Source organism: Nuphar pumila, chromosome 5, assembly GCF_984573655.1.
Source record: "Nuphar pumila chromosome 5, dmNupPumi1.hap1.1, whole genome shotgun sequence".
NCBI classification, from domain to species: Eukaryota; Viridiplantae; Streptophyta; class Magnoliopsida; order Nymphaeales; family Nymphaeaceae; genus Nuphar; species Nuphar pumila.
The window spans coordinates 25314990-25335250 of NC_143253.1; the positions used below are offsets into that span (position 1 = coordinate 25314990).

The 20261-nt window shown below is 35.1% G+C and overlaps 1 protein-coding gene across 2 annotated transcripts in view; it reads left to right on the forward strand.

Annotated features, from left to right (window-relative positions):
- Positions 1-20261, forward strand: part of LOC149837167 (signal peptidase complex subunit 3B-like) — a 52186-nt gene that overhangs the window by 26514 nt on the left and 5411 nt on the right. For both annotated transcript variants that reach the window (XM_090007264.1, XM_090007265.1), the window contains exon 3: positions 2060-2122. In XM_090007264.1, the coding sequence (XP_089863390.1) occupies positions 2060-2122 (63 nt within the window). The remainder of the gene's footprint in view (positions 1-2059; positions 2123-20261) is intronic.

Genomic DNA, 20261 nt, shown 5'->3' on the forward strand with positions numbered 1-20261 from the left:
AGAATCAACTCATCACCATTAGTGTACTTTCTCGTTAGACTCAAAATCCATGCATAATTGTAAATAAATTTAGTAACTTCTTGACAACATTAATTGTGTGCTTTATCTCATTCATACTGCCTATGTCTACAAACATGAGGTCTATGCAATGGGCAGCACACGAGGTCCAAAAAAGTGATCCATAATTTTCGACTAATTCTTTACCTCCTTCCGTATAATTTGCTGCATTATCAATAATGAATTGAATAATATTTTGAGGCTGAACTTCTTCAATAATTTGATAAAAAACCCTAAGTAATACATTTATTGTCTTGGGTGTATCAGACAAATCAATTGACTTCAAAAACATAGTTTCTTTGAGGCAATAGAAAATAAAATTTATTAAGGTCCTTGACTTTTTGTATGTTCATCCACCTGCCATGATGCTACACATAGTTTCTCTCCATATCTGCCTCATCGCATCACAATATGCTTTCACTTTATTCACGTTAATATCTAATTTTTTTTCTCTTAAAACATGATGTGAAAGCATTTTATATTCAGACCCGATACTGTTTATGACATCTGCCATGCCCTGAAAATGAAAAGAATTTGCCGCATTAAAAAAAATGTAGGCGTCATAGAACCATCTCTCAACCGCAACATTCCCTTGCTCGACTAAATGTTGAGGAGTCAAACTAGTACGAATGTTTGGTTGCGCCTTAGGGGAAGTCTTAAGAAGGAAAAACTCCTAATAGAGCCTCTAGCTCTACCTCCTATCGAAGAACTCCATCCTCTTCTTTTTGTGCCCATGACACTACTACTAGCTCCAAACACACCTTTCCCTTTCGCTGAAGAACTTTCTACTTTTAGTGCTATGCTAGGGGTTGTAAGATCAGAAGTAAAGAGCTCATCTTCATCCTCCTAGGGTTGCACATATCTCATTTCTCCCTCACTCATCCATTTTTCTTGTTTTTTTTCTCTCAGACCAGTGAGTCATTGTTGACATTGCCATTCCATGACATTCGACAAATTCCTTAACGTGCATGCCGCAACATTGAGATGTGTCCCAACTAAATGATACTTTAACCGAGAGATACCACCCAAAAAAATAGTATGACAATAGTTTCACTCGATTTTCAATTGGTTTTTACTCATTACTTGAGTGCCCCATTGCTATGCCAACGCATTTGATGCCATCTTAATAAAAAAGATCAATAAGAAGCTAAGATAGGATTTTTTTTACCTTAACCCACTTCCTTGAGTGAAAAAATTGTAGAAATGCCTTTTTACTAGAGCAAACCGCACAAATCCCTCTCACTTATGCACAGATTGGCCCCCAAATCGCTCTCACGATTTATGGGTTGCGTGAGTACCTCTCTAATACCCTACACACAAATGAAGGAGGCGGCTCTCAAGAGGTATTTAAATCTCAAACAGAAAAAATTACAATTCAACCATTTTTAAAAGTGCACCGAATGTGTATCGTACGATAGAGGGCTATATCATATGATACATATACGATACACAATCATATCGCGATACGAGTGTATATCGTATTGTTATTTTCCATATTAACAATACCTACGGTATGATACAACATTGCTATATACATTTCAAATCAAAGGAAAATCTGGAAAGGTGAACCAATGGAAGTCACCATTTAAATCTTTATCCATTCATTGAAAGCTTTAACTTTGGTTTTATAGGTAATAGCACTTAGATAAGCATGTTTCGGAAGCGCGAAACACGTCGCTTCCGAAACGTGTGGGGAACTGACCATTTTAAATGGGAAGCACGCTTCCCATTTCTCTTCCCACTCGCTTCCCAATATCAAAACAAATTTGGAGCCTTTAGTAAATTTTTTGCCCAATATCGGGAAAACTTGATTCCTATTCGCTTTCCACTCGAATCTTAGGTCGCTTCCCTCTTCGCTTCCCTTCTCGCTTCCGAGGCGATTACCGGTTCACTTCTAAGTCGTCCCACGCTTCCCGCTTTCTCGAGTGACAACTCTGTCCTAAACAGATAGGGTCATTACATCAACAAACTAGCATAACAATATACTTTATTGCATGTGCAGGTCAGTTTGACTTTGAATATATCAGCAGACCTGCAATCCCTGTTCACATGGAACACCAAGCAGGTATGACCATATGATCACGAGAATATTTAATATGATGACACCGCTGCTTCTTATGCTTCTGATATGGAGTTTACTTTTATCAATATCCTTCCTGTGAGTTTTGATTCATTGCATAGATAAATCCAACTCTAGCTTTACGACATTCTTATGCTTGAATTTAAATTACGTTTATGCCATGATGGAGAAACAAGAATTGGCCATTCATGGAGGTGGATAAATGGACAAAATATGTATGCCATAAGCAACAAAAAGGCATCTTAATAGGAATAAGGAATAAGGTATAAGAATAATGTGATCACCATCTTGGACACAACACACACACACATGAAGTCTCTCTCTCTCTCTCTCTCATCTTCAGACTTGTGTTTGTGTACCATGTATAAGTATATCCCCATAAAAGAAATATCCTTTGCTGGTAAACTGTTACATTATATTGGTTCCTGAGTGAATGAGTATCTATATCAGGCGACTGTGACATACTTAGAGGGTGAATCTGGACCAGAAAAGTAGAACAAGGCAAGGTTGTAATTCATTTGGATGTAGGAGATGCTTGACCTTTCAAAGCCACTTTTAAAAGATATTTCGTGTTAGAAACCTTCAATGTGGCCTGGCAAAATCCCACCACCTGAATTCTTAGACTATTGATCTCTGCCTCATAGTGTCCTGTATGGGTGTATTGAAGCCATAAATCTAGCATGTGATACACCTAATTAAAATAGCGTTCTTCTCCAAATTGAAAAGCAGAAAGAAGCCAAGCAAAATGAAAAATTATTGCTAGAAAAGAACACTCAAGATTTAATGTGACCCTAACAAAGAATGGAAGCAGCTAGACGATTTCAGAGATTAATACTGTGTCAACAAACCAACAACAGTCCTGATGTGGTCAGGCAGTGTCTACAGTCATGAAACTCCCTTTACATATATGCTAAAATTGCTTCTAAGTTGGTCGCTTATCTTTGAAGTAGTAATGATTTTTTTTTAATAACCAAAGAGACCAACACCACTAATCAGTGTATTATTTTTTTATAACCAGAGAGACCAACACCACTCATCAGCGCAAAAAGACTTCTGTCTCTCCTTTTGATTCATTACCTTCTTAAGAGGTTTTCGGGAAGCACAAGCATGTAAATTGCATTGTGCCGGGTATTCTTGCCAAAATTCTTAAATGCAAAATTTAAGCTCATATTCTCCAAATAGGTGGAAGATAAATTTGGAATCCTTTATGTAATCGACGTCTTCCTACCAGGTAAAACCCTGCTTTTGTAGAATGTCATAGGTTATTGGCTTCCCTTTGAGCACAAGCCAAAGCAGAGAATACTCAAAATGCTGTAAGCATAAACTCTGAACTGGCAAATATGAAGTTGTGCTGAATTAAAAAAAAGCTCTGATTTACGTCCCTTCTGCCTATTCTCACAGCATGAACAACTAACTTTGACATTGTTCCCTCCACCTTCTAGCTGCCCTTTGTAAAGAAAGAAGTTTCTGTGCCTTGTCCATCTAACTGGAATTTGTTCTTGTTGCCTCACTTGTGTACTTACTGTGTTTGAAGTTTGAACTAGGGGACATAGCAACAGTAGATGGTAAAATATTGGCAGTAGGTGGATGTATACTGTTGTAATCGAAAAAAATTGATGGAAGCTTCAAAATTTCATTGGAATAGCTATACAAATTGTATTGGGTGATGATATCAGATTACATAGTTTCTTCGAATTATTGTTGTCAATGTTTTTGGTATCCAACCCATTTGGCATACCTGAGTGTCACCAAATATTGCAGTCAGTTTTGGATTCGGAGTTGGGTAATTGTCTGATCAGAAATGAGAGAACCCATAGCAGGCCATATTTATTTTTAAAGTTCCTATTAACCATTTCTTAACACGGCACTGGGTTGAATCTTTTGCAACATTGGTGCTTTTGCCAGCCGCCAGCACACATGTCATACCTGCAATAGTACTTCGGGTGTGAGTTTACTAGTTTTCAAACTTGACTTGCCTGGTCAATATTCAGACAAACGTGTCTGCTGTTAACTATAAACTTTTTGATTATTAGTTGTTAGTTAATTGTGTATCTTTGTCAGGTTTTAGACTTTTAATTCATAATTGACTATCTACAACTTCATACAATAGAGCATTTTCTAAACTGTAGCATTCTTGTATATATATATCTGTGTGTGTGTGTGTGTGTGTGTGTGTGTGTTACCTCCCTACCCATAATTTTCGAATTTGGTGTCCTACCCTTCACACCTGTGTTTTATCCTGTATCTGCACCTGTACCTATGTGACATAGGTTGGATCAAAGTCATGTCAGGCCGGTCTGGTTGAGATTGAATCGGATCATCGACCCAAATCATAAACTTTGCCATACTTTTACTGAGTTGGGTACCTGTCCCAAAGTCTCTATATGCAACTCATATCTGGACATGAGCCCAATTGGGTTTGAATATAAAGCCCCAAAAGTGACCATTTTCTATACATATTCCTGTTGTTTATGCACAACCCTGGAACCTAGATTCGGGTTGGCTGGGTAACCTCAGGTCCATCAGTTGACAGACCTAGTTTTAGGTATCCAGAGCTGTTTGAGCAGCACTTACTGTAGTTGCAACGAGGGTAGCAAATGCTATCCCTATGATATATGGGCAATATCATGCATATGAAATACAGATTTACATATTTCAGTAGAGGACAACATGCAATGAAAACCAGAGACACAAATTACACACATAATTACATATAAGCACGCCACTCACTGTTTGTTCACCTACACATATATATACAACACACACACACACAACTACATTTACATATACACTACTGTAATATACATGCAGTCACTCATCCACATACAAATGCATACAAACAGAGCAAACATACACACACAAATGAAACAAGATGTGCACAATCACAATGCCAACAAAGGGCTACACAAGTGCACAAATCACAATATGGTCTCTAATGGACCGATTACAATCTCAGAAAGGAGATATACAAAACACAAACTTCACAACAGCACAATGTAAAAATAATGATTTTATAATATCAACAAGTATGCTCGAAAAAGCATACCTTAACACTTACAAAAGGCTCTATTTATAGAGCAATACAACAGTCAAAAAGGGAGTGAAGGGAGCAATACAACAGTCGTTGGACTGCCTCCAACGGTCAGAAATATGACCATTGGGAGCAGTCCAACGACTAGTTGGACTGCTTCCCAATAGTCACAAGCAATTTTATATTAAAAATGAAAAGAAAATTAAAAATCTAAAAAGACTATACAATCCTTATTGGACTGTATTTATTACAATATATAAAATAAATAAAATACCCTTGATATACATATATTGTATGAATATATGTATATCAAGTGTATATATATATATATGTATATAATGTATTTTAATACTCCCCGTCAAACTTACGGTGAGATCACTGAAAGTTTGTTAAGAAATGAAAATCGTTGTAGAGGAAGAGCTTTGGTGAAGAAGTCTGCAATCTCTCAGACTGAACATATGGTAAAGTAATCGTTCCCTTCAAGTATTCTTCTCGAACACAGTGACAATTCATTTCGATATGTTTTGTTCGTTCATAAAATGCGTGATTGCTGGCTATATATATGTCACTTTTGTTATCGCAGTATAACTTTGAAGGTTCTGAAACATCAACACTCATGTCTGAAAGTAAGGATCTTATCTACACGACTTCGGTTGTTGCTGTAGCCATCACCCTATATTCAACTTCTGTGGAAGATAAATACACTTTCTGCTGTTTTTTTCATCTCCAGAAAATGAGGGAATCACCTATAAACACACAAAAACTTGTAGTTGAGTGTCGGTTATTGGAACTCCTCTTCAATTAGAATCAGTATAAGCAATAAGATTTAAAGATGATGAAAATGATAAGACTAACTCTTTAGATATAGTTTTCTTGATGTATCAAACTATTTTTAACACAACACTCATGTGAACTGACGTAGGCGCATGCTGAAACTAACTTGTAGTATGCATTGCATGTGCAATATCCAGTCTAGTAATAGACAAGTACATTAGTGATATAATAAGTTGCTTATAAGGAGTTGGATCATCTAATAAAACTTCGTCTTCAAATCTCATTTTAACATTTATCACTTTAGGAGTATCAACATATTTTGTGTTTGTGATTCCCGAACGTGCAACAATATCAATTGTGAACTTTATTTGAGACAAAATGTATCCTCTTGGCGAATATGCTACTTCAATACCTATAAAATATCTCAAAAAACAAAGGTCAATCATATCAAAAGATTTTTTAAGCATAATTTTAATTTCTTCAGTTTCCTTTTGATCATTCCCAATGATTGATTATATCATCAACATATAAGAGCAAAATGATAAGCGAAGTATCTGTACATCTTACAAAAAAGCAGTGTCAGTATAACATGATTTAAACCCAAAATTTATTATAGTCCCACTAAACCGATCATACCATGTTTGAGCTTGTTTAAGCCCATATAAAGCCTTTCGAAGATAAAGAATCATACCATTTTTAATGGATGATCTATGTAAACTTCTTCATTTAAATTTTCATTTAAGAAAACATTCTTAACATCTAACTGATATATAGGCCATTTCTTAACGGATGTTATTGCAACTAGAGTCCTAACTGTGATCATGCGAGCGACTGGGGCAAAGGTTTCTTCATAATCTATATCATCTACATCCTATTGTCTTCTTTTCCTTAGGAAGATGTTGGACTTCCCAAGTATGGGCCTTATGTAATGCATGTAATTCTATTTTCATAGCTTCTAGCCGTTCTTTTACGTTTTTGACTTCTCTATAGTTGGATGACTCATGATACGAGTGAATTGCTAGAAGACATGCCCTATAGTTTCGAGAAAAAGATTCATAGGAGACAAACCTATTTGGAGGTCTAGAGATTCGTTCAGATCTTCTAACACTAGATTCTTCTATACTTGTTGGTGGACTATATTTCTCAAAAGCACATGGATGCTCCTCGTTATATCGTCTAGAGTATTGTATATGGTTATGAGTTGGTTCTCTTTCTTCAATTGGTTCATCATTTGACTCAACATTATCATTAACTTCATTATCATCATTTTCAATGTTAAACTTAGGCAATAAGTCAAACAATAAGACATACTCAGATTCTTCTTTAGTTTTTTCAAGATCAAATCCCTTTTCTTTTTCAAGAAATGTTACATTTCTAGATAGATACATAAAGTTTATCATTTTTAGAGTCATAGCATCAATAACCTTTTTGATTTTCAGCATATCCTAGAAAAACACATTTAATAGTTTTAGAATAGAGTTTGTGGTAAAGTAGCATAAAACATTTACATCCGAACACCCTTAATCTTTTCAAATCGGGAGAAATCTTAAGAGTTTTTCAATTGGAGATTTGTTTTCTAAAATTTGAGAAGACATTTTATTTATTAAATAAACCGCGGTGAGAGCGGCTTCCACCAAAAACTTTTATGAAATTTCTTTTGAAATAAGTAGGGTCTTGGTAGTTTCAATAATGTGATAATGTTTTCTTTCGAAAATTCCACTTTGTTTGGGGGTCCTAGGACAAGATTTTTGGTGAAAAATACCATGGGTTTTTAGATAGTATTGAAAATCATTTGAAAGAAAGTCTCCTCTCCAGTCAGAGTGGAAGATCTTAATATTTGTTTTAAATTGATTTTTAACAAGATTATGAAAATTTTTAAAACATGAAAAAACTTCGGATTTGATTTTAAGGAAGTTGATCCAAGTGTGTCTACTAAAATTATCTATGAATGTAAGATAGTATGAGTAACCACCTTTTGACATAACGGGAGCGACACCACATACATCCGAATGCACTAATTAAAAAATTTCATTAGTTAAGGAAGTTCTAGATCCAAAAGGCATCATTTGTATTTTTTCAAGTATATAATTTTCATATACAAATTCTTTTCCTTACAAAATTTTTCCAAAAACGAAAAACGAAATAATTTGGATATACTTAGATGACCTAATCTTTTATGTTAAAGATCCAAATTAGTTTCTTGGATATGGTTACAAAAAGAGTCTTTAGGTAGACATAAATAGTCTATATAGTAAAGGTCTCCTCTTCTATGGCCTTGCCCAATTAGCTTTCGTGACGAGAGATCTTGCACCCAACAAGACTTAGATGAGAAGAATATTTTACACCCATAATTGAAGATTTGAAAAACCGAAAAAAGTTTTAAATCAAGTTTTGAAATAACCCTAACATTTGGAACAAATTTTTTTTAATCATTGTTAAGGTTTCCTATACTTTTAACTTTTAAAGAAGTACTATCGGTGGTTGACACACATGAAAAATGTGAACCAGTGCAATCTGATAGTAGGGACTCATTATGAGTCATATGAAAAGAAACTCCCAAATCAAAAATCCAAGAGGACTTACCCGGAGGCGAAGAATAGGAGACGACAACGCTGAATGTAGATGAAGTGACTTTTAGTATTTGTGAAATGGCCTCCGCAATTTGGACATTTGTTAAGTCATTGAAGTTGCCCTCTTTCTTTGATTCTTGAGGTTTCACTTACCGTGGCAACTTTTTTGAGTTTGGGAGAATCTGGTCGTATGCGTTCCGATTCTTTACAGTAGTGACAAGTAATTTTACCACCCTTGTATCCTCCCCTATTATGTCCTCCATTGAATTTTTTCTCAAAATGAGGAGGTTTATATGTTTTTACAAAATTTCTGGGTCTTGATACGGCAAGCACCTCATCACTAGACTTATGCATTCCAAGTTTAGTTTCTTCTTGACATATTTGAGCAAGGGCATCACTTATAGAAGGAGCCGAAGTCTTATGAAGTAAAGAGAGCCTAACTTGCTCAAATTCCGGTCGAATACCATATAGAAAAGAGAAAAGATTCTCTTTCAACTTGTTGCCGAACCTTTCCATTTTGGTTTCAACCTAGCCAATTCATCCCAAATAGGTGATAAGAGACCATAAAAATCTCTTACACTCTTATCCCTTTGTTTGGTAGTACGTACCTTGTCTTGAAGATAATATAGTGTAGCCATTTTTTTTTGAATGAATGTGCTTCTTAAAAAGATCTATGCATCACACACTTTTTTCAACTTGAGGATGTTAGTTGCAATCTTGAACTCCATAGTATTCATAAACCATGAGAGTATTTGAGTATTGTTAGCCTCTCAATCCTCCATTTTGTCTTGATATTCTTGCAAAGCCTTCTCCTTTTATTCTTCGGAAAGAGCTTTAATTTGATCTTCTTCTCCTCTTGTTAGCCTTAGTTGGGGGTTTATTAGTGGTCCCACTAACAAAACCCTTAACTTTTTCCCCTTGATATGGTTTTTATTGCGGTAGCCCACAACTTGCAGGAGATGATTGAGGCATATTCTTTCACCCATGTTAACTTTGAAGATTTTAGCTTGAAGTTGAAGAACACCATCACAAAGAGAGCACACCTAACAACACAATGTAAAAATAATGATTTTATAATCTCAACAAGTATTCTTGAAAAAACATACCTTAACACTTACAAAAGGCTCTATTTATAGAGCAATACTATAGTAAAAAAGGGAGTGAGCATTGGACTTCCTCCAATGGTCAGAAATATAATCGTCAGCCACTAAATGAAAATAAAATAAAAAATCTAAAAACACTATACAATCCCTATTGGATTGTATTTATTACAACATATAAAATGACTAAAATACCCCTGATATATATATATATATATCAGGTGTGTATATATATATATATATACCTGTGTATATATGTATACAATGTATCTTAACACACACAACATATTCACCTACACACACTACATATGGACTCATCATAAGGCATACATACACATATATGCATGGCGTTCATCACACATAGCGACAAAAAAGAAAAAAAAAGAAGATAGAAAAAATGAACAATGAAGAAGAAGAAGAAGAAGAAGAAGAAAGAAAAGAAGCAAAAAGAAACTAAAAAAGAAAAAGAAGAAAGCAGAAAAAAAGAGAAGAAAGAAAGAAAGAAGGAAAAGATGGGAAGAAACAAAAGAAGAAGAATAAAATAAAGAAAAGAAGAATAGAGGGCAAAAAAGAAGAAAGAAAAAAACAGAAAGAGAAGGTGGAGAGAGAGAGAGTATTGTTTGTGAAGTGCCAGAATGTTGTTGTTGGTTGAAGGGAGGTGGAGGAAAAAAGGGAAGATGGGTGCCCTAATCCATTGGACCCCCCCTTTCCTTTCATGTTTCTTTTGTTTTTTTGTTATTTTTCTAATGAGTTAAAAAGGTCAAATGAGGCCTTTGACTCCATTTGATCACATGAGTATGAGGCATGCACCTCATGTTTGAGGTGCGCCTTGTTAAGGTATTATACTTGGTATATATTTATATATAGATATATGTGGTTATATCATATATATGTATGTAAATATAATATATATATATATATATAAAATGTATATATACATTATATATACTCATTTATAATTGTAATAGGTAATACCCTCAAGGGGTATTTTAGTCTTTTTGACCTTGTAATAGAATCTTCCCATTAAGGGCCGAACTATCTTTTGTTTTTTATTTAGTTATTTTTGCAATAGGTATAATAATCAAGGGATTTTTAGTTCTTGACCAATAGAGTCGTTGGGGACTCCCACCGACTAGATTTATTGGGTTATTTTCTTGCCTCTTGTGCACAAACCCTATTAGGTTGTGGTTTATGAGATTGTTCTCATTTCATTACATGGTATCTGAGCTTTGGTGAATTGACTATAGAAGACAAGTTGCTTGTGTGAACGTGAACTTGTGGATCGTGAGGCTTGTGGGGTTCCTTAGAGTATTGCACCTCTCATCTTCTCTCTTCTATTTCTCCTTCATTCTTGTGACATCACCATGGAAGAGAATCGAAAGAACATTATTACCATTCCCACTAAATGACTCCAAATATGTGACATCATGTGGCATTAATTGTCAAACATCAAATTTGGAGCAAAGGTCTATGGGGTTTGATAGATGGGATCGAGAAAGAAGCCAAACTCAAGCTTACAAAGATCGACAATGGTAAAGAAGTGTCGCTCTAAGGAGACGACATGAGCAAAATCGTTGCCGAATATGAAAAGGAATGGAAGGAATGCAGGATGGGCCATTCCAACATTACGACATGGCTCATCAATAATATTGATATAAAAAAGTGTTCTAGTGTAACCAAATTTGATTTTGCAAGTGATGCTTGGAAGTATCTCCAAGATATGTATTTTTTAAAGAACAACGCTCATATATGTAATCTTCAATATAAGGTTAGGACCATGACCCAAGGAGATATGAGCATAAGAGAATATTACATTTCTCTTTCTCTCATTTGGGATGAGTTAACCCTTTTAGAGCCTAAATGACATTGTCCCACGGACATAGAGCTATGTGAAAAACAAATTAATACAGAACATTTTTATCATGTTGTAAATGCACTTAGACTTGAATTTTCGGTTACCATGTTTGCTCTTTTGCATTGAGGAGGTTTCCCTCCATAGTTGAAACATTAGAAGAACTAACTATGGAAGAAAATAGGTTGAAGAAACCCACCTCCTCCAAAGATGATGACTCCATTCTTGCTATGTTAAGACCCAAAAATCACATAAGAACTTATAAGCCTCCACACTTAGGAAGAAGCTCAAATGACTATAGATACAAGAAGAAGATAATGCCATTTTTGCAACCGGGCCACATCAAACCCTTTTGCCTAAAGAGAAGAGAATATAGAAGAGATGAAAAGAAAGCGGCCTTCGTAGCGCCATCATTTGAGAGAAGTGGTGCAGATGAAAGCTCCAAAAGCATTGGCTCAATGTCACTAGCACAACCCTTGAAGACACTACAACTACTGCTGAAAAATTAAGCCTCTTCCCTCTCTGGTGTGGCCGTGCCCAGATGCATTTATCCCTAAGACTTCTTAGATTCTTGATTCTAGTGCATCCTTCCATATGATTGGAAATGAATCCATACTATCTGAATGTCATATTAACTCAAATGATTCTTATGTTTCAACCACCGATGAAACTTTTTCGAAAATCAAAAGTTTTGTGATTTTGCAAAAACATCAAACCTTTTATGTACCAAATGTTAGAATAGTGCCAAAATCAAATTTAAATTTCCTATCAGTTTTTCAAATTGAAGACTATGGGTGCAATATCTCTTTTTCATCTAGTGGTTGCTTGGTGTGGGATCTTCAGTACGGGAAGCCGATTGGGAGAGGCCATAGAAGTGATCTCTATTTCATGGACAATCTTGAACTATCAAAACATGCCTTTTGTAATTTTGTGAAAAAGAGAGACAAAGAAAATTGACATAAGAGATTATGACATCCTAGTATGTCAAAAATACATTTGTTTCTATTCCTTGTAAATTGTAATGAAAATGATTTAGTTTGTAAAGATTATATTATTGAAAAAAATAAAATCTTTACCTTTGGATCTAGTCATTTTATATCTAAAGAATCATTTGAGTTAGTACATTCAGATGTATGCGGACCGACTTCGGTTGTGTTCAAGGGAGGAGTATCATATTATGTTATTTTTGTAGATGATTATAGTAGACATACGCAAATATATTTTCTTAAGGTAAGATGATTATCTAAAGTATTTGATTGTTTTAAAAAATTTCATCACTATGTTAAAAATCAATTTAAAGCAAACATTAAGATTTTTAGATCCGATTTTGGAGGAGATTTTTTTAAAAATGAATCCAAAAATTATCTTGACTTTTATGGAATTATTCATCAAAAATCTTGTTCTTATACTCCAACAAAATGGCCTAACCGAAAGGAAACATAGGCATATTGTTGAGACCATTAGGACTCTTATATATAAAAAAACCCCTAAAAGTTTTTGGGTCAAAGCCTCTCTTACGACGATTTATTTGATTAATAGAATGCCTTTAAATGCTCTTGAAAATATTTTTTGATTGAAAAATTATTTAAAACTCCTTTTGACTATAAAAGATTAAGAGTTTTTTGTTGTAAATGCTTTGTCCTTACTAACAAAAATGATAAACTTTTCGCTAAAACTATTTATTGTGTATTCTTGGGATATGCCAAAAATAAAAAAGGGTATAGATGTTATGAAATTAAAAAGGACAAACTTTATGTTTCAAAAAATGTTACTTTCTTTGAAAACGAAAATGGATTTGATAAGGATTAATCTAAGAAACATTATGAGTATACCTTTCTTTTGATCTTGCTAATGAGCATGTTTAAGTTGTTGACAATGATAGTATTCATGAGAACAATGATGATGACATTTATGATGTGCATGAGAGTGACAATGAGGACACTCATGATGCACATGAGAATGTAAGTGAAAGTCTTAATGACATAATTGAATCACATAATATTGAAGATCATCCTCCATGTGCCTTAGAAAGATATTCCCAAAATCAAGACATAGATCCATCTAGTGTTAGAAGATCCATAAGGATTTTCAAAGCTCCTAGTAGATTCATGTTTTATGACTGCTTTAAACCCAAGTTATAGAGCTTGTCTTATGGTCATCCACTCATATATAAAACAATCATATCTTATAATGATGCTAAGAATCATCAAGAATGAATTAAAACCATGAATATTGAATTATAAGCTCTAGAAAAGGCAAAAACTTGAGAAATTCAAACATTACCTAGAAAAGAAAACTATAGAGTGTAGATGAGTTTACAAAGTTAAAACCAAAAGTGATGAGACATTAGAGAGATATAAAGCTAGACTTGGAGCTAAACAATATAGTCAGTATTACAAAATAGATTATGAAGAAACATTTGCTCTAGTTGCTCGAATGACTACTATTAAAGCTCTCGTTACTATAATATCGATTAGAAAATGACCTGTCTTTCAGATGGACATTAAAAATGCTTTTTTGAATGGTAATCTTAATGAGGAAGTTTATATGAAACCTCTCCCCAAATTAGGGTTGGCACATGAAAAAATTATTCTTTTGCAGAAGGCCTTGTGCGACCTAAAACAAGCCCTCGATTCAGAAGTGCGATGATTCTACTAAGTTTTAAATTTTGTTATACTGACATTGCATTGTTTGTTAAGTCCTCTAATTTTGGTATAATAATCTTACTTTTCCATGTGAATGACATGATTATCACAGGAGGTGATAAGAATGAAGTTAGTCATATAAAAAATGTTCTCAAAGCGAACTTTGATATGTCAGATCTTGACTTTCTACGTTATTTTCTTGATATTGAAGTTGCATATTCACCTTGTGGCTATTTCTTTTCATACAATTAAAATAATAGAACGATCAGGGCTTTCTGATAAAAAACAAGTTGATACTCCAGAGGTCATTAATGCCAAGATGAAGAAGGATAATGGAGAACGTCTGAAGGACCCAAATCCATACAAACAAATGATTAAATCTCTAACTTACCTTTATATTACTCTGTCTGATATTGCTCATGCCATTTAGTCTGCTAGTCAATTCTAGCATGCTCCTACTACAATGCATATGAGTGTTGTAATGAGGATTATTAGATATATTATATATACTATTAGTTATGGTTTATTTTTGTCATCTTCTTCCCCATTAGAAGTCATTGCATATTCAGACTTTGATTGATGTGGAGATATGAATGATCAACGCTCAAGTGCAGTTTTTTCTGTTCTTGTAGGTGATTTCTTGATTTCGTGAAAATGCAATAAACAACAGAAGGTGTCCCTATCTTCTACAGATGCAGAGTATCGAACTATAAAAACTACTACTTCTGAGTTGGTGTGGTTGAGGCAATTGTTAGAAGACTTGGGAGGTCACATAGCTGAATCCTCAAGACTATGTTGTGACAACAAAAACACAATTTACATCACGGGCAATCACATATTTCATGAGCAAACCAAACACATCGAAATGGATTGCTATTATGTCAGAGAAGAATTTTTGAAGAAGACCATTACATTGCCATATGTACCATCTGAGTATCAACTGACAAACTTCTTCACCAAAGCGCTTTCGTGATCGAGATTTCAATTCCTTCTTGGCAAACTCTCGGTTGTGGAACCGTATGTTTGATGGGGGGTGTTAAGTTATTGTACTTGGTATATATATATATATTATACTCATTTATAATTGTAATAGGTAATACCTTCTAGGGGTATTTTAGTATTTTTTGATATTATTAGTAGGATCTACCCATTAGGGGCAGAACTATCTTTTATTTTTTATTTAGTTATTTTTGTAATAGGTATAATAGTCAAGGGCTTTTTAGTCCTTGACTAATGGAGTCGTTGGGACCTCCCAACAATTAGATTTCTAGCCATTGGGAGCTCCCCATTGACTAGAAGGGAGTCTCTTGCTCCCATTTACTTGTATATATATGGGGTCTTTTCCCCTTTTCAGGTTATGCATTTTGTATGCATAACACATGTAATAATACTATTATTTTTAATGTGTTGGTTTGGCCCTTAGTGGCATTTGGTGTTTGTACCCATATTGGGTTATCTTCTTGCCTCTTGTGCATAAACCATATTGGGTTATGGTTTGTGAGATTGTTTTCATTTCATTACATGCCTCGAGGAGAAAGCGCGCCTCGAAGCACATGAGGTGCACACCTCGACCCTTCTTGCGCTTTCTAGGTGCGCCTCAAGGGCCTCGCTTCGAGGCAGTTTTTTCGCCTCGAAGCGAGTTTTTAACAACACTGGTTTAAATGATTAGTTTAACATCCAAGATGGTTCATCCTTCTACTAGAATAGAACGAGATTTCAACTGGGCTTGTAAGTGGTAAGCAAGAAATATTTTCATGTTGTTCCTAGAAGTTGTAGGTTGCTTTTAGATAGATCGATTGTTATTACATTTTTCTTAAATATGGAGAATGACACTGATGGCACCATTTTGTCCTTGCGCTCATTGATATGTCTGCTTGAATGGCTTGGTCAATGGCCATTATATTGGAAGATTTATCATTGACATTCTTTGGTTACCTTCCATCCAAGTGAGTCACCAAGTGGTGAAAAGCTATGTCACATAGGTGTGGGTGCAACACTTTAAAAGAAGTTGGGTGCTGGAGGGTATATAAATAATTACATATATGTAATTTTTAATATTTAACAATAACACTAATGAAATAAAAACAATTATCATATTATCGTTTCATCATGCATGTAATAAATCAAATTAATAGTCTACAATTTTATTCTTGATCAATAAAAACTAACACTACAATTTAATCAACCTAAATATATTATGAAAACAATCACACAAGCATAAAAGAAGTAAATTATACTAATAAAAGAAACACACATTGCATAATTACGTACCAAAAGTATATCATAAACAATGTATATGACGATGATGTAATGATCCTAATAATTTTCTGCTTCATCATCAAATTCATCATAAGAAGGAATAATATGCTTAGATAAATTCATGTTTATAATGTTGAAATCATGCACCTCTTCTAAGTCACACTCCTTTGAGTTTACATCCCAAAATTTGGATGAACCTTGTCTGCATTACAATTAAAATTTTAAAATGTTAAATACTTGCATATTTAAATGAAGAAATTAATAAATAATCAAATAACTAAGAGAACAATTAGTACCTGTATTCCTTCGTGGTTCGCGAAAGTAATCGAAGATTGAAATAAATAAAGACTAAATCCTCTCTATACTTGCTGGTGAGTTTGTTTTTCTTTCATATTGTGGATTTGAGTATATGCGCTCTAATTTCTTTCACAATAAGATGAACTAGCAAGCTGAGATAACAATCTCAATACAAGACGTTGGTGAAGAGGTGTTTCTAATCCATATGTTGATCACTATGTGATAGGGTCTATATTCTCCTCCTCTCTCGCTATTAATGCTTGTCTATATAACATCAAAGATGAATTTTTTTCAAAATCTTATATGACTTGATTTAGAATATGTGATTCATGTTAAAGTCTTGTCATACACATATTTCTATGCCTTGATAGCTCTAAGTCTAAATTTGGAGGGATACGACCAACATCACCTTCTTGTCACTTTTTCGCATAATATTTGGGATTGAGAGAATGTACCATGCAATGCAAATGAGTGTTGCTCTTATCCTATCTTTTGACTAAAATTAAATGTATATGATTAAAAAATTCTAAATCATCCACTGCAAGATTTTTTCCCTCATGCTTGAAAACTATAACCTGAATTTTTTCAATCATATTATTCCACATTTCATAAACTTTGTGAAGCATGGGCTTATCCATGTCAACTTCTCTCAACCGTTTCTAAATAGGTTGCGTAAACTCAAGGAAGTATATAGTTCTATCCCAAAACTCATCATCAATAATAAATTTCTTAATTTCTTGAGTCTTGACAACATCATCAACACGATAGAATATCTAATTTTCATCAGTCATCATGTTAACCAAAGCATTATTGTCTTTCTTAATTTTTTTCACCATCACAATGATGGACACAAAACATGTTTCATCAACCTTCAACAATTTCAGATCAAAATGCCTATTAAATATGACATTAGCATGATGGTGGTTGACAATAAAATTCCTAATGATTTTGACATTTTTTTCTAATTTCTCAATCCATGAACATAAAGCATATGCTGGTGAATTTTCTTCTTATTTTGGGTTGCAAAAGCTCTTGATGGCCAGATTCAAGCTGTGTGCTACACAGGGAGTCCAAAAAATATGAGGATACTCATTCTCCAAACTCAATGCTGCACTTTTACAAACTAGAGCGTTGTCTATGATGATTTGCACTACTTTCTGATTACCCACTTCTTTTATTTCTTTTATAAACAATCTCTTCAAATACTCAACATTTTTATGTTACTCGGATGCATCAACTGCTTTTAAGAATATTAGGCCACTAAGTAAAAAAATAATGAAATTAATCAATGGACACCTTTGAATATCTGTCTACCCATCAGAAACAATGGAAACTCCATTTTATTCGCATAAAAATTTCTTAATCTCTAGCAATCTCTCAACATTTGCCATCTTTTTTGCAAGAATTGTCATTCGTAGTTTTTCTTAGCTTGGAGGTACATAGCCACTCAAGTTATAATTTTCTAATGAAGTAATTAAATCATTCCAATAAGAATTTGTAGCTGCATTAAATGAAAGTGAACTAGAATAAAATTACCTCACTACTTTTCTATTCATCTCCTCTCTTGTATATGTATTGAATGATGCTTGTATCGTTCCTCTATCTCCTACGTCTACTTTTTTTTTTTAGCATCTTCTTTGTGGTTTAAAAATGGTATAATGATTACCCAAGAATCACTCATTGTTTTCTTCTTCTCATATTCATCTTGTATTTTTTTGTATTATCTCCGCATTGCCTCATCAACTCTTTTGCATCCTGAAATGTCATGTCCTGATATCTTCAACAAATGAGCCTTAACTCTTGTGTAAGACCTAATATAATCTCTCCCACAAAGCTTGCATCGAAATCTTTTATTTTCACCACCTCCTCCAACTTTTTCAAACTTATCAAATGTGCTCATAGTGGCCCCCCATCATCACATGATGTAGCCAACAAACGAAAATTAACACTACTACTACTACCAACAACACTAGCCACAAAACTTACATGTGTGGATGAGGATGACACAATTCCTTTTCCTTTAGTTGTGAGTCATTTTCCTTTATTTGCCGTTTTCGTTCTTAAAACAAAAAAAAATTATTAAAATAAAATTCTTATTAGGTTATTCAGAACCAAATAAAATTTAAAATAAAATAAAAGAAAAGGGAAATGACATCTGCAAAGGCGAATCCCTAGGTTCAGCATTGCCAAACCCAACAGGGTTGGGTTCGACATTCCAGGGATGCTGGGCTAGGTTCGACAGAGCAGAACCCAGACCAACAGGGCTGGGTTTGACAGCCAGGGTTGGGATCCGAACCCAACCCCAACAATCGAGAGATGTGAGCCAAACCCAGTCCAGCAGGGCTAGGTTCGACAACCCAAGGCTGATTGCCTAACCCAACTCAGAAGGGTTGTGTTCGACAGCCGAGGGATGGGAGCCGAACCCAGCTCAGAAGGGCTGTGTTCGACAACCAGGGTTGGGAGCCAAACCCAACCTTGATAGCCCAGAGATGGGAGTTGAACAAGCCCAACAGGGCTGGGAGCTGAATCCAGACCAAAAGAAGAAGAAGAGAGAGAGAGAGAGAGAGAGAGAGAGAGAGAGAGAGAGAGAGAGAGAGAGAGACCTTGCAGTCACTGGAGGAGGAGAGGAGGGCTCGAGTTCGACAATCACCCGTCCATCAGAGGAGTGGAGGGGTCGAGAGTGCAGCCATGGAAGAGGAGAAAGGGGGAGGCGTTGAGGTCTGGGAGAGAGAGATTTGCCCTAATCCCCTGTCCAACCCCCTTCCGTAGTTTTTTTTATTTTATTTTGGGTCCAAAATGGACAGTTATGACCCTAGGTGCGTTGATCGCACCCAGGGTCAACACACCCAAGGTCGGCTTGACTGCACTGGTGCCGCACCCGCACCCGAGTAGAGTCGTGTCAACGCAGGTGCGACACCTTGTTGACCAAATCTCTGTGACAAGTGAAAAGCTATTATTTCCAAATGAGTCTCCACATCTTACATTTGACGACTTTGGGCGGCCCAAATAGAAGTTGGCAAATACAATACCTGGATTGAGGATTGAACTTTGAGGTGAATATTAAGCCACACTAGCGCAAACAATTGCTGAAAATTGGGCAAAGCTAAAATACATGTGATTTAGTCTCTACCTCAGCAGAACAAAGGAAACACATGCTTGCTGGATACCTTTCCTCGTCATGTTGAACTGCATATTTGATTTATCTAATACGATCAGCCACACAAAAAGCTTGGCCCTTTGGGAAGGGCTGAAGTTCCAAATTAGGAATCTGGGGAAAGGTTCAGCCTCCAGCTACAAAAAAATCTACAAATGGTAGCAGTTGAAAATACTCCTGATTTGTGACATGTCCATAAGATGGTGTCCTCTTAATGGGCTGGTTTTCAAATGGAAAGTTCTCTCATCAAGGTGCCACTACACAAATTCTGAATCCTTGAAATTTCTTCTAGAAATTATGCACTAACCTTCTGAGGATTCCAATAATTACCCTTACCCATCATGGCATTTTAACTTTTTGCAATTTGTAAAATATTAGGGCAGGTTTCATCCCAAGTTTTCCAAAAACACTGAGGATCCCTCCAGAAGCGCAGGTTTCATTG